At 31.5% G+C, this 13714-nt stretch overlaps 1 protein-coding gene across 1 annotated transcript in view; it reads left to right on the top strand.

Annotated features, from left to right (window-relative positions):
* Positions 1 to 263: 263 nt before the first annotated feature.
* Positions 264 to 13714, top strand: part of LOC114331367 (calreticulin) — a 31114-nt gene continuing 17663 nt past the window's right edge. Inside the window, exons 1-4 of the mRNA XM_028280918.2 lie at positions 264 to 578; positions 6592 to 6696; positions 11853 to 12151; positions 12240 to 12412. Coding sequence (XP_028136719.2) covers positions 494 to 578; positions 6592 to 6696; positions 11853 to 12151; positions 12240 to 12412 — 662 coding nt within the window. The 5' untranslated portion in view covers positions 264 to 493. The remainder of the gene's footprint in view (positions 579 to 6591; positions 6697 to 11852; positions 12152 to 12239; positions 12413 to 13714) is intronic.

The raw sequence follows: 13714 nt of genomic DNA on the forward strand, positions 1-13714 counted from the left end.
GATGAGATTGAAACAAATGTTGAATTCTATTTGTCTAAAGCAATAACAATATCTCTAAGAGTAATAAATATTTAGTAGAAGAGAAAGAATTATTTATTCTAATATACGTTTTTCCATAAACTTTTTCATATATACATATTTTATTAATTTCATTTTTTCACTACTTCGAATCTACCCTCTTCATTAGAACTCTGGCAACGCCGAAAACCAGAGCCGGTCAAAAACGACACAACGCAAGCCACGTTTTTGATTCTTCAAGTACTTGGACCAATCAGAGTATTCCATCTGTCGGCTGGATTGCGTTGTAAGGACAAACTCTGCATTACACCGAACGGACACTATATGTATAAAAGAGAGATGCAATAATATACGGTTGTCTGTGATATTAATGTAGGTTTGTCATTTCTACACACCTCGAGTTGTTTTTTGGCATTTCTAGAAAGAACTTGTCGAAGGTTTGACGTATCGGAGAAGGTCCTAACAGTTTAGAATAATGAAATATCTTGCAGTTTTTGTGATTTTTGCGTATTTATACGCAGCTCATGCTAGTGTTTATTTAGAAGAGAAATTCAGTGATGGTAAGTTACTATATTCTTATATAAACACATGCAGAATTAAATGACCGGTAGTTTTGGGGTAGTCCATTGCCCTAAGAAGAAAGTTGTCAAAAGATGAAATTGTTTTGTATTTTTCTTTTATTACGAAGTGTCTCAAATTGGCATTAATTACTTTTTCGCAAAATATTGTTTCACGACATATTACCAATCTATTATGCCGATCACCAGTAATAACTAATTATTTTATCACTAATGGCCTAATGTCAAGGTATTAGGTACCAGTGAAAATCAATGTTCATTTCAATAGTGATTTATGTACTTAATACATCTACAACTTATTTCTAGAACAACAGTAATACTGGTTTAATCAGATGCACCACCAACATTTTACATTTCAGCAAAAACTATTGTATTTATATCACAACCTAACTTTAAAGAATGCATATTCCATGTTTTGTTATTAAAATTCTATTAAAACCACAGAAAATACTATGTAAGTTTCTTATTTTCTTTAGGAGTCATTCACACATGTTTTAAAAATATTTTGTTGGGTTCTAAATATAAAACATTGGCAAATTTATTACCCTACAGGCTGTTTTTAAAACCTGTATATTTTAAATTTATTTACTAATTATATAAATGAAATAGAGGTATTTTGTAATTTCTATTCAGTTAATGGGTTCCAAAAGTTTTATCTCTAGAAAATTATCATTATCAGTTTTTGTCAAGCTTTGTCATTACCATCAGGTATTTTTGAATGTAAACCTAATAGTTGATAAGGATTGGATCTTCTTTGCCATTATAGGCATTTATATTAAACAGTTGACAGGTTTTATTAAAACCACATACTTATAGAATTGCTTGATATCATTTGAATAAAGCGAATTATGAAAAACCAATGTAACTGGCCATATAAAAACCAAATTAGTACAAATTACTACATATCCAGACGATGTAGCTATCATTAGTTGGAGCAAGCAACTACTAATGGAAACATTTAAGCAAATTGATCCTGAAGCACAATAAAGAGGGTTTAAAATAAATGAATCAAAAACGAAATAGATGACTGTCAAAATATCACCTGACAATGAAAATATTGTAATAGACAACTATCTCATTGAATATGTAAACCCCTTTACACATTTGGGCAAAGAAATCAATAAAAAGAATTCCCAGCGAAATCAATGCATGTATTTTCAGTGGGTGCCATACACACTATGCTAATAAAAAATCGAAATTATTAGACAAATGAACCAAAATTACTACAAAACTTTATGCAAACCCATGACAGGCCCGGCCTGAGGAGGGATTGTGCCGCCCTGGACAGCCACCTGGTTTGTCCACCCCCTAGGGCCGACCTTGACCCATGAGGTGGACACTAAAATGGACAAGGATAAGTTCCGTGTCCACTAGGTTGAACAGAAAACTTACTGTACCCACGGGTGGTGCACATGGTTGCTAAAGTGTTAATTAGACCAGTAGTGCAGTCACTGAAGGTTTTCACCTCCGATTTCGTTGAACCTCCATCGATTTTCATGAAAATTGGTGAGTAATTAGAGGATACCTCAAGGAACAAAGGTGACATGATGCCAACTTGCGCTTTTACCCTGGGGGTGGATGCCACCCCTTCTCAGGGGTGAAAATTATTTTATTAAAAATAATACCATAAGTCGATAGAGGGACAAATTATAAGCAAAATTTGTTATATAGGTTTATTAAAATAAATCAACACTTTTTGAGTTATTAAAGACCAAATATTTTATTTTTTTGTAAAGAAATGCATGTTTTAAATCGGTTTTTCACATATAAATCAAAAACTATAATAATACAAAAATAGACGGTTTAGTTTTGATTTAAATCTGTCTCCTGCCATCCCCCGATAGCGCTATTTCTAGGTCTACCTTTTGTCAAGGAGGCTATGCAAGAAGACAAATTTAAATCAAAACTTCCGTAGTTCTCGGTATACAATAAAACTATTTATACCGGAGTAAGGTTAGAACGCCCTCTAACGGGGAATAAGTGAAATAAATGGCGACTCGATTCTAGTTTTCTGTTGACCTAGATATCAAAATATCAAAAGGCACCGCTGGGAAAATATTCCAAAAATGCGGTTCAGAGAAACTATATAAAACGAGTCTTTGTACTCTCATACAGAGTATGGCATTAGTAAAAACTATAAGCAAAAACTATAAGCTTTTACAAAAAAGTTATTATTACTGAAATTGAAGATAATAAAAAATTTAATATATTCCTCATATAAAGAACTAAACTAATGTTAGTTCAAAGGGAGTTATTGGCAATTGAATGTGTATTTTTTTCGACAAGTACTCAAATCTAAGTATTCAAGCTTAAATAACGGGAAAACGATGCAATGTATAAAATATTCCTGCTAAACATTTGCCAAAGCACTTCGGAATACCTATCAAATGAGCTTCAGAACAAGGTAATAGCGTCAATAAGCAAGTTGTAATGAAAATAAAAGAACAGTTTCGAATTTTTTAGGAAAAAGTGAAAAATAAAACATACGCCATTTCCACAAAAATCAAAATTTATAGTAATCCTTACAAAAACTTATTTATGTTAGCATAAGTAATGTGTTCTATAATTTTGACCGGTTTAGAATGCATATTTTTGAAAAAAAGATAATTTAAAAAATCATGATTTTTAAAATTATTGTAATTCTCATATTCTTTTGATAATAACTCCAAAAATACTCAATATACGTTAAAAATATATATACCGGGTGGTGAATCGGAAAACGGGCCATAGGAAACTCAATGTAAAATTCTAAACTGTTGAATTCCTGCTTCCCTATCTATTTTACATCAAAAGTCATGAGAAGTTATTTGTAGAGGATTGAAATCTGTATTAAAAACAGAAGTTACAATTGTTCTACGATTTAAACACATTCCAAAATTTTGAAAAATATAATGTATTTACCGCAGTAGGTATGTGTGGGTATGTTAGGCCACACGTTACTATTTAACTGACAGTGAGCACATTATTGACTGAAGAAAATATCTTTATTATTCTTTTTCTCATGATCATCTTTCAGTGCGTCACAGTTTTTCGATTTCTCTCTAACGCATTAAATTGTATGTGACAGAAAAAAAGGCACGTCTGGGAATACTTCGGTAATTATTCTAGTTCGGTGATTATTCTAGTTGTCGATAGATGGCGCCATAATCAAAAAAGAATTATTTATTAAATAAAATAATAATATTATCAATATAATCTGTACAATTTATAAGACTATACAAATGAAAGAAAATACCATTTTATAAATGCAATAGACACAATTGATTTGGTTTTATTCCAAATTGAAAATAAAATTTGACAACTGTCAGATTTAACTAAAATGTCACGTTAGAATAAATGTCATAAATGTGTATTATCACGGACTTACCTTTTTTTCTATAATTTGTGACGCACTGAAAAATGTTCATGAAAAGGAGAATATTAATACTTTCTCCTTAACTAAGGGTATCTTATCAACTTTATTGTGTTTTAAACAAAAAATGATAAAATAATTTAAAAAATTGACAGTTCTAATTGTTAATATAATAAATTCATTGTCAACAAATGCAATCTTATACACATTATTGTATTGTGTGTGGCCTAGCTTTGGCGTATTACTCTGAAAATTGTATTATATTTTTACAAAATTTTGAATAATTATTGTTCATAGAACAATATTAACAGTTGTTTTCAATAGAGATTTCAATTCTCTACAAATAGTTTCTGATGACTTTTGATGTAAAATAATTAGGGAAGCAGGAATTTAACAGCTTAGAATTTTACATTGAGTTTCCTATGGCCCGCTTTCCAATTCACCACCCGGTATAGTCAAATTTAAGTTTTTTCTGTGCCAAATATTTTACCTGTTTTACTATTTCTATAGCGTAAAAAATAACCGAGACAGAAACGTTTAAATCTTAAAATTTTGCTGTGGAAACCATGCAACCGGAGTCATTTAACCTTTTATTTTTAAACAAGTAAGGGGTTTAAAAGATTAAGTTCAACGTGCTTAAATAGCACTTGGAATTAGTTTTTAAACAGTTCTTAAGTGAACCTGATATCGTAAACACGAACGGAGTTATTAAAAAAAACCATAACATTTTTTGGAAAAATTTTTAAAAGATAAATTTTGAAAAAATTTTGGAGCATAAATTTTAACGCTATCAACATGTTTGGACATTAAAAGGTTTTTGTAGTGAGGGTTTTATTTCATTTTTTTGTTAGCCTCAATTTTGATAATAATAACTTTTTTGTAAAAACTTACACTTTTTGAGTTATTGATGAAAAATTGGTTAAAAACATGCATTTTTCTTAAGAAAAATTAAAATATTTATCTTTAATAACTCAAAAAGTTTTGATTTATTTTAATAACTTTATATAACAAATATTGCTTGAAATTTGTCCCTCTATCGAATTACAGGGTTATTTTTAATAAAATAATTTTCACCCCGAGAAGGGGTGGCATCCACCCCCAGGGTAAAAGCGCAAGTTGGCACCATGTCACCTTTGTTCCTTGACTCACCAATTTTCATGCAAATCGATGGAGGTTCAACGAAATCGTAGGTAATAGCTCATATCCACCTTCAGTGACTCCACTACAGTAGTAACCTATGTTTGTGAGACCTGGGTAATGACAAACAAAGATGAAGCACAACTTAAGACATTCTTGAGAAAGATACTGAAAAAAGTATATGGCCTGGTGCAAGTGGAAGGTGGCACATGGAGAATCAGGCGAAACGAACGATATTAATGAATTAACTGAAGGGCATTTTGTAAGGTTTGTTAAAAGTCAAAGACTGTCATGGCTGGGAAATGCCAGAAGCCAGAGACAAGAAGATACAAAATCAACAAAGAAAATATTACAATGGAAGTTGATAGGAAGATGAAAAAAGACAAGACCCAGAACTAGACGGTCAGATAACATGGATGATCTGAAAACTATGAATGTAAGGCAATGGACGAGAAGGGCACAAGAGAAGAAGAATGGAAGGACATAGTCAAACAGGCAAGAACCCATCCAGTGTTATGATGCTCTACTCATGATTGTAATCATGATACTAAAGTACTCTAAATATGGACATTCTTAAGTTTTAGTTGCCATCTCTCTCAGTAAAGATTGTTTTACTATACATACTATTTCCTACATATTTTACAGTGACTATTCTCCTAGAACCTTATAAGAGCAACAACAGATACAGAGCACACCTGAAGAGATAGAAAAAAGTAGGGGGTGGTTACCTAGGGATGAAGAAGTCATGCCAGAGATTACGAAGGATAAAATAAAGCATGCTTCTGGAAAAGGGGGAAAGTACCTGGAAAGATATTACAGTAGTTGAGTCTGCAAATCTTCACGCAACGCAACAGCAAGTGACTTGCTGTTGCGTTTAGTAAATTTCAATTTCCGACTTATCATCGACTTATTTCGTATGCTTTAAATGATGACGCACAGGTAAGGATTCGCGGACTCAACTGTATTGAAGTTGGAGAAATTGTCCTTGAAAAATTCAAAGTCTACTCAACTTATGTCTATAGACAGCATAATTCCAAGCGATGGGATCGTTTTAATGATATTAATCCATAAAAAAGACCCTACACGAATCGAAAACTGTATTCCTCTCCCATTTGTATATACACTATTTACCAAAATAGTCACCTGCAGACTAGAGAATAAACTGAACCTCTATCAACCAATAGAACAATAGGAGTAAAACAAAATAAAAGCGATTCTGTAGAAAGTACAAAATCCGACTCATAGGATGTCACCGCTTTCAATCCAAATGTACTTGATGAAACTAAACAGATGACTAAACACTGTGTCATCGCATAGATGAATATACAATAGAAAGCTATCTAGCTGCTGTGGCCACTACATGCAAAATTTCCTTATGTTTTAGGCCCTTCAGTATTGTTGGGGTGTACTACACCCCACCTGTCAGATGCCGAGTTAAATAATTGTCCAACTTTTTATTAAGAAAAATTATATTTCATTTGATATTATTGAATTTCATTGTTTCAGATTCCTGGGAAAAGAATTGGATATACAGCAAAAACCCAGATAAAGAATTTGGAAAATTTGTTAGGACAGCTGGAAAATTCTTTAATGATGAAGAAGAAGATAAAGGTAAATATATTTATTCATACTCCACCTAAAAACAATTGTTTTTTTTTAATATTGATTTTTCATGATATACGAGTAATTGTTATAGATTTATAACAATTTATATAATTGTTATAAATCTACTTCAGTAAATAGAAGTGTTTATTGTTAATTTTTATCTTACACCTGGCTTTTCAACAACCTATGTTGGGGTAGGTGCTAGTTAGTCAGTTATAAGCTATCAGCATTCCACTACAGCTTATATGATGCTATGAGATGCAAAGTGGCCTAACCCACAACCCAGAATTTTACCAAAACGCTTTTATTACATTAAAGTTATCGCTTATTTAAGTATTTTCAGGTGCAGAGTGGCTCAAGCCCAATGCTTGGCCACTTTGGCTCAAGCAATACTGGCTTGAGCCACTCTGCATCTGCTATTGCTTGAGCCAAAGTGGCCAAGCATTGGGCTTAAGCCACTCTTCAGCTGAAAATACTTAAATAAGCGATAACTTTAATGTAATAAAAGCGTTTTGGTCAAATTCTGGGTTGTGGGTTAGGCCACTTTGCATCATAATATCATTGATCATTCAAAGTTGATCCAAATGATAGTTTTTCTTCATAACAAGGTTTTAATTAATACGTTGAGTTAAGGGGCTATCCTAGTGTAAAAGTACGAAATTCATATTCTTTTTTGGGAATTTCTAAATTAAAAAGTACTGTACCAATTACAGTGGAACCTCGATAAGTCGGATTAATCGAGACCGCAGCCGATCCGGGTTATCAAAACTCCGAATTAGGCGGAGAATATGGTAAAAATTAACAAAATATGATATACTTACAGGTAAACTCCATCGTTATTGCAAAAACATGAAATACATATGCCATCTAAATTACATACAGCTGTAGATATACAGTATTGTTTATTTATTAGTAAAAACTCAGTCAAAGTGAAAAAATGTTTGTTTTGCTGATGAAAATCAGTTTGGGTTAACCAGACTTCTGGGTTATCGGGGGCTGACTTATCAGGGTTCCACTGTATTTTGAAAATTTGCATGAGCATTTATTATTCGCGGTGTGCAAGTACTTGGAAAGGGAAACGAGAAACGACCGTGCGCGAGTCGCGGAGAAATATTGCAACTATCTTAAATAATTCATATTGTCAATTGAAATTGTCAAATTGACGTATATTTCATACCTTCTGTCATTGACGCAGAAAAATTATATATTGCTCCACAATATTGATATGATATGCAATTATTATATAAAGGTAAATTTAATTAATTGTATTTTGCTTGCAGTACTGCATTTTAATAACTGATTTTATTTACTACATACAATTGTTTACGTTTGCTAAACATAACCTGCATCTTATTTTTTCTTCTTATTATTTTTTTGGACTATGGTCTTGACAATTATCCAGCAACCAGGACTAATATAATTGGCGAATATAATTAAAAGTGCGAATAAAAGTACAGAGCGTAGAAATAGAGGTCGCTTTGCCGAACTTGCACGGTCCCAATAAAAAGGAGTACATGTAAAACAATTTTCATAAAATAATATTGAAAATTAAATGATTTATGCGCCATCTAGTGGCACTGTGAAAATAAAAACATAGCTCCACTGCTGCAGTGATTGGGACTAATACAAATCCTGAAACATAAAATTTCAAAGTTATTATTGAAATATAAGTAATTTTCTATATCATCAACTAGGTGTTTTTTGATCGGATAAAAAATGTTAATTTGGCGGTTTTTGAAACTGAAAATGTTTTAGCTAATTAAAAAAAAATTCAACACTTTGTCATTTTTCCAAAGTTTAATATTTTTCAAATATCCTAGTTGATGTTATATAGGAAGTAACTTATATTTCAATAATCACTTTGAAATTCTATGTTTCAGGATCTCTATTAGTCCCAATCACTGCAGCAGTGGAGCTATGTTTTTATTTTCACAGTGCCAGTAGATGGCGCATAAATCTTTCGATTTTCAATATTTTTTTATGAAAATTGTTTTACATATACTTCTTTTTATAGTAAATGCTCATGCGAATTTTCATAACGATTGCTACAGTACTTTTTATTTTAGAAATTCCCAAAAAAAGTATATGAATTTCGCACTTTTACACTAGGATAGCCCCTTAACTGTATTAAAACATTAAAAATTCGTTTGGCTGGTGTTGTAACTTTCTACATCTGGCATGGCATTCCAACGGTGTCATTTATACTTTGCATAAATAAGTGTGCACTTACTTATTTATTCTTGTAAGGTTTATTTCTATCGTTTCATTTTTATATTGCATATTCCTTTAATGCTCCTTCTTCTCTTCTTGTGGTGCTGTCTCCTTTAGTGGAGGTTAGCGATTACACTGGCAATTTGAACTAGAATGTATAGAATAAACTAATTAACAATTCATTGTTTTTTGTATTGACTCATGTTTATCAACACTCCATGTATGAGCTGATACTTTCGTCAAATTTCCAAGGAAATCAACATCTCCAGATTTTTTCTACTTAAATCCCTTGCAAATTGATTTGATCATTTGTTTTCCTCTCGCATATAAGTAAAACCTTATATATTTTTTATGGACACCTTTTTTATATGTGTTGCACCTTGATTTCTTTTCCATTTTACCTGATTTCATTGTTTATTACATTTGAGGTTACAGTTGCCATAGGTGTTTTACTACCATCAAAAACTATAATGCTCTAGTTATCCAGCCTGTGGCCTTTAGCATGCCTGACAAGCATGTTTTCTGTGTTGATCCAAGTAAACCCTCAATATTTAAGATGCACGCCATAGTAAATTTCGCAACACAATGAACTTTATGTTGTTCTGAAGCTATTTTCTTGTGGCATTTTTATAATCAAGTATATTCAAATGGGAAATAAGCCACAATTTTACCTAAAAATGATTTTATTAACGTTTTGACGCCCAAGTCGGGTGTCGTTGTCAAAATACAAAATAATACTAAATAAACAAAGATGTTGCTTAGTAAAAAATTCTTCTAATAATTTATTTAATCTGACTCATTTATATCGGCAATTCAGATACGTATTATACATTTTAAAGTAGACGACTTTAAAATGATATTGCCAATATTGATGAGTTGCGTTCCTGGGACGACTTTACTAAAAGATAGTTCATTCGATTACATGAAATCAATCCCAACTCAAGAATATCCGCCACAAAAAATCATAGCATGTGATCTGTCTTTAAAAAGACAACCAAATGCAACGGTGGCACTGAAATTCTCGCGTTAGAGATTCCATAGTAAATCACGAGGGAAAACCAGGAAATACCTCGTGATACTATCCCGACATCGTAAGTATTTGGGTTTACATTTAGTTTACTCTCAAAACTAATACCAAATTCTGACTTGATATTTTAAATTTTAAATAATACTAAAATACTAAATATGTACTAACTGGATATGTTACTGATTTACTAATTGTGGTATTTTCTTTCTATTGACTTCCTCCTTTAATAATATGGGTAACCACATCCTACTGCATTCTACCGAGGAATTTGCGACACAATTGGTTTCATTTAGCATAATTAGAGCCGCTTCTTTGATTTTTCTCTTTTTACTATCTGCTTCTTTTAGGACTATACTTGAATCTCTCCACTGAACTCTATGTTCATTATCCCATGCGTGTTGACATATTTGAGATCTATCAAATTCTCTATTTTTTATATAAGACTGATGTTCATTTACTCTAACGTCTAATGGTCTTGACGTTTCACCTATATAAAATTGTTCGCATTCACAAGGTATTTTATAAATACAATTCTTTGTTCTTTCTTGTTCACTGTTAGGTTTAGTTTTAGATTTTTATTTAGTTTTAGTTTTCCCTCGTGATTTACTATGGAATCTCTAACGCGAGAATTTCAGTGCCACCGTTGCATTTGGTTGTCTTTTTAAAGACAGATCACATGCTATGATTTTTTGTGGCGGATATTCTTGAGTTGGGATTGATTTCATGTAATCGAATGAACTATCTTTTAGTAAAGTCGTCCCAGGAACGCAACTCATCAATATTGGCAATATCATTTTAAAGTCGTCTACTTTAAAATGTATAATACGTATCTGAATTGCCGATATAAATGAGTCAGATTAAATAAATTATTAGAAGAATTTTTTACTAAGCAACAACATTTTTGTTTATTTAGTATTATTTTGTATTTTGACAACGACACCCGACTTGGGCGTCGAAACGTTAATAAAATCATTTTTAGGTAAAATTGTGGCTTATTTCCCATTTGAATATACTTGATTACAATGAACTTTGTCTATAACTAGTGTGACCAACTCCAATTCAGTTGAATTCGGGACAAGGCTGAAAAAATACCTGAAATCAGGGACATTTGAATGAAAATCGGGCCATTTTTTAATATAGAACTTTAATATTGTCATTTTTTTTTATTATTTAACATTTTTGTGTTGTTGGCATTGATATTTTTGATGGGATTCAGCCACAATTGGTTGTAATGATAATTACATTTTTGTTAGTTTATCATGTTTAGACTTCCAATCCGGAAATTGTTCTCAAAGAGAAAAACTTAGAAAATAAACTGATGTTGGATTTCCATGTAAATATAACCTTAGGTTAATATAAAAATGTATCATTACAAACAATGTTGGCTTAATCCCATCAAAAATATAATTATTGTCAAGCATGCCATGCCAAAAGAAAACCGCTTCAGAACAGGTTTATTACTTCTTACTATTGTAGCTTGTTTCTTAACATCGTATTTGTCTTGCGATGAAATATAATACCACCATATAAAATTATGCATTTTGGAAGTGGTATTAGAATATTACACTTTAGAAATTGTCGACTTTTTTCATCCCACCAATTCAGTTTGATGTGAATTCTTAGAAAAATAACGTATTCAAAATTTCAAAATAGAATTTAACCAAAACATTGAAAATTCGGATGGCCCGGAAGCCTTGCCCGGGACGCCGGGACACGACTTTGTAATTCGGGCCATGTCCCGGGTTTTTCGGGCTAGTTGGTCACACTATCTATAACTGATGTTAGCAGCAAAAATGTGAAGTGGTAAATAAAAAGTATTTATTTGCTCTTCTCTGAATGTTTATACTTAGATAATGCTTAACTAATAATCATATTGAATTTCAAGTATAGTATATAAACTTTACTAAAACTTAATTATTTTTAGGTCTTCAGACATCTGAAGATGCACGTTTCTATGCCTTAAGTAGAAAATTCAAATCCTTCTCCACAGAAGGTAAAGATCTAGTTATCCAATTTACTGTAAAACACGAACAAAACATTGATTGTGGAGGTGGATACGTTAAAGTATTTGATTGTTCCTTGAAACCTGAAGAATTACATGGGGAAACTCCATACAGGCTTATGTTCGGTCCCGATATTTGTGGACCTGGTACCAAAAAAGTACATGTTATCCTTAACTACAAGGATAAAAATGTCCTTATTAACAAGGACATCAGATGTAAGGTAATTATTATATCTTTTAGTTGCCAAAACCTAATTTATTTGGTGTCAAAATGTTTTTCCAACAAATTCTGATCATTAATGTTTCTAGGATGATATCTACACTCACGCCTACACTCTTATTGTTCGCCCAGATAACACTTATGAAGTACAAATCGATGGTGAAAAGGTAGAATCTGGAGAACTAGAAAGTGATTGGGATCTTCTTCCACCCAAGAAAATTAAAGACCCAGAAGCCAAAAAACCAGAAGATTGGGATGACAGGTAAAGATTTTTTCCTGTTTCTTGTAAAAATCATTTCCTTGAAAGTTTTTTGTAGAGTAAGAATTTCTAGATCAACAAAAATATAACAACACTTTCCGATGGTCTATCTTTTTGTACAGTTCTAGTGTTAACCAAAATTAAATTTGAAAGTAAAATCCAACAGTAAATTGGAATAAAGTGATATCTAAAAACAGTCCTGAACCGGCTTATCATAATATTTATCAGTGCCTTCAAAAAGTTCTATAATGAGTTCTACATACAAAAACCATGATTATTCAAAACCATAAAAAAATTGACTGTAGGTCATTAATAGCAGCATTCAATCTGTAAAATATGAAGATAAATTGAAAGAGTCAGTAAATAAAAACAAAGATAATAAAGATCTACTACAAGAATATAGAAACTATAGAGAGATTATGCAAAAATTACAAAATATGATTATTACAAAAAATAAATAAATAATAATGTTATCTCTGAAACAACAAATGAAAATAAAAATAATATTGTGATTTAATTTAACGAAATATCTGATTTTTACAACTATTTTATTAACATCGAACTGAATATGATAAAAAAATAACCTAATTCTGATATCTATATAAACTATTCAATATTCTTTAATTGTATGGCATTAAAATCTGTCAGTAATGAAGAAATTATAATACATATTAATGATCTAAAAAATAATAGTGCTTCACATATTGATTGTATTTGATATTTTTTTATTTTATAATGTCTTTGGCTTAGCCAGTTAGCCAGACCATTTGTGTTTTGTATGGTATTTATTCGATCTTATATGCCATTATATATAATAAATCCATTAGTTCATTTTATATGTAACATTTTTTGAATGGTTTTGTCCCAAGTCCCAGCACTTTTTAAGTTTTCGTTGTTGCACTAATTAAAAAAAAAAGGTAAAGAAACTGATAATAATTTATCGATCTATAATAGGGCAGTCAATGAGGGTATTTGGCTCCGAATTGAATCATACTTAACATCGATTTACTTGATATTTTCACAGTAAGTAGGGAATAGCTCAAGAAACAAAGTCTACCCTATACCTATAATATGGCGCTTTTATCTTGGGGGCGGTTCTTACCCCTTCAAGGGGGCGGGAAATTTTTTTGGTCAAAATAACCGCGGAAGTGGCTAGAGAACCCAGTTGTAAGCAAAAACTGTTATATAATTTTTTTTAAACTCAATACTTTTTATGTTATTCGTGGTTGAAAATTGGCAATTTTCATTGCAAAATGACACCTTTTCGGACGGTTTTTTGCGAATACCTTAAAAACTATGCATCTA

The sequence above is a fragment of the Diabrotica virgifera genome, chromosome 4 (assembly GCF_917563875.1).
Source record: "Diabrotica virgifera virgifera chromosome 4, PGI_DIABVI_V3a".
Classification (NCBI taxonomy): domain Eukaryota; kingdom Metazoa; phylum Arthropoda; class Insecta; order Coleoptera; family Chrysomelidae; genus Diabrotica; species Diabrotica virgifera.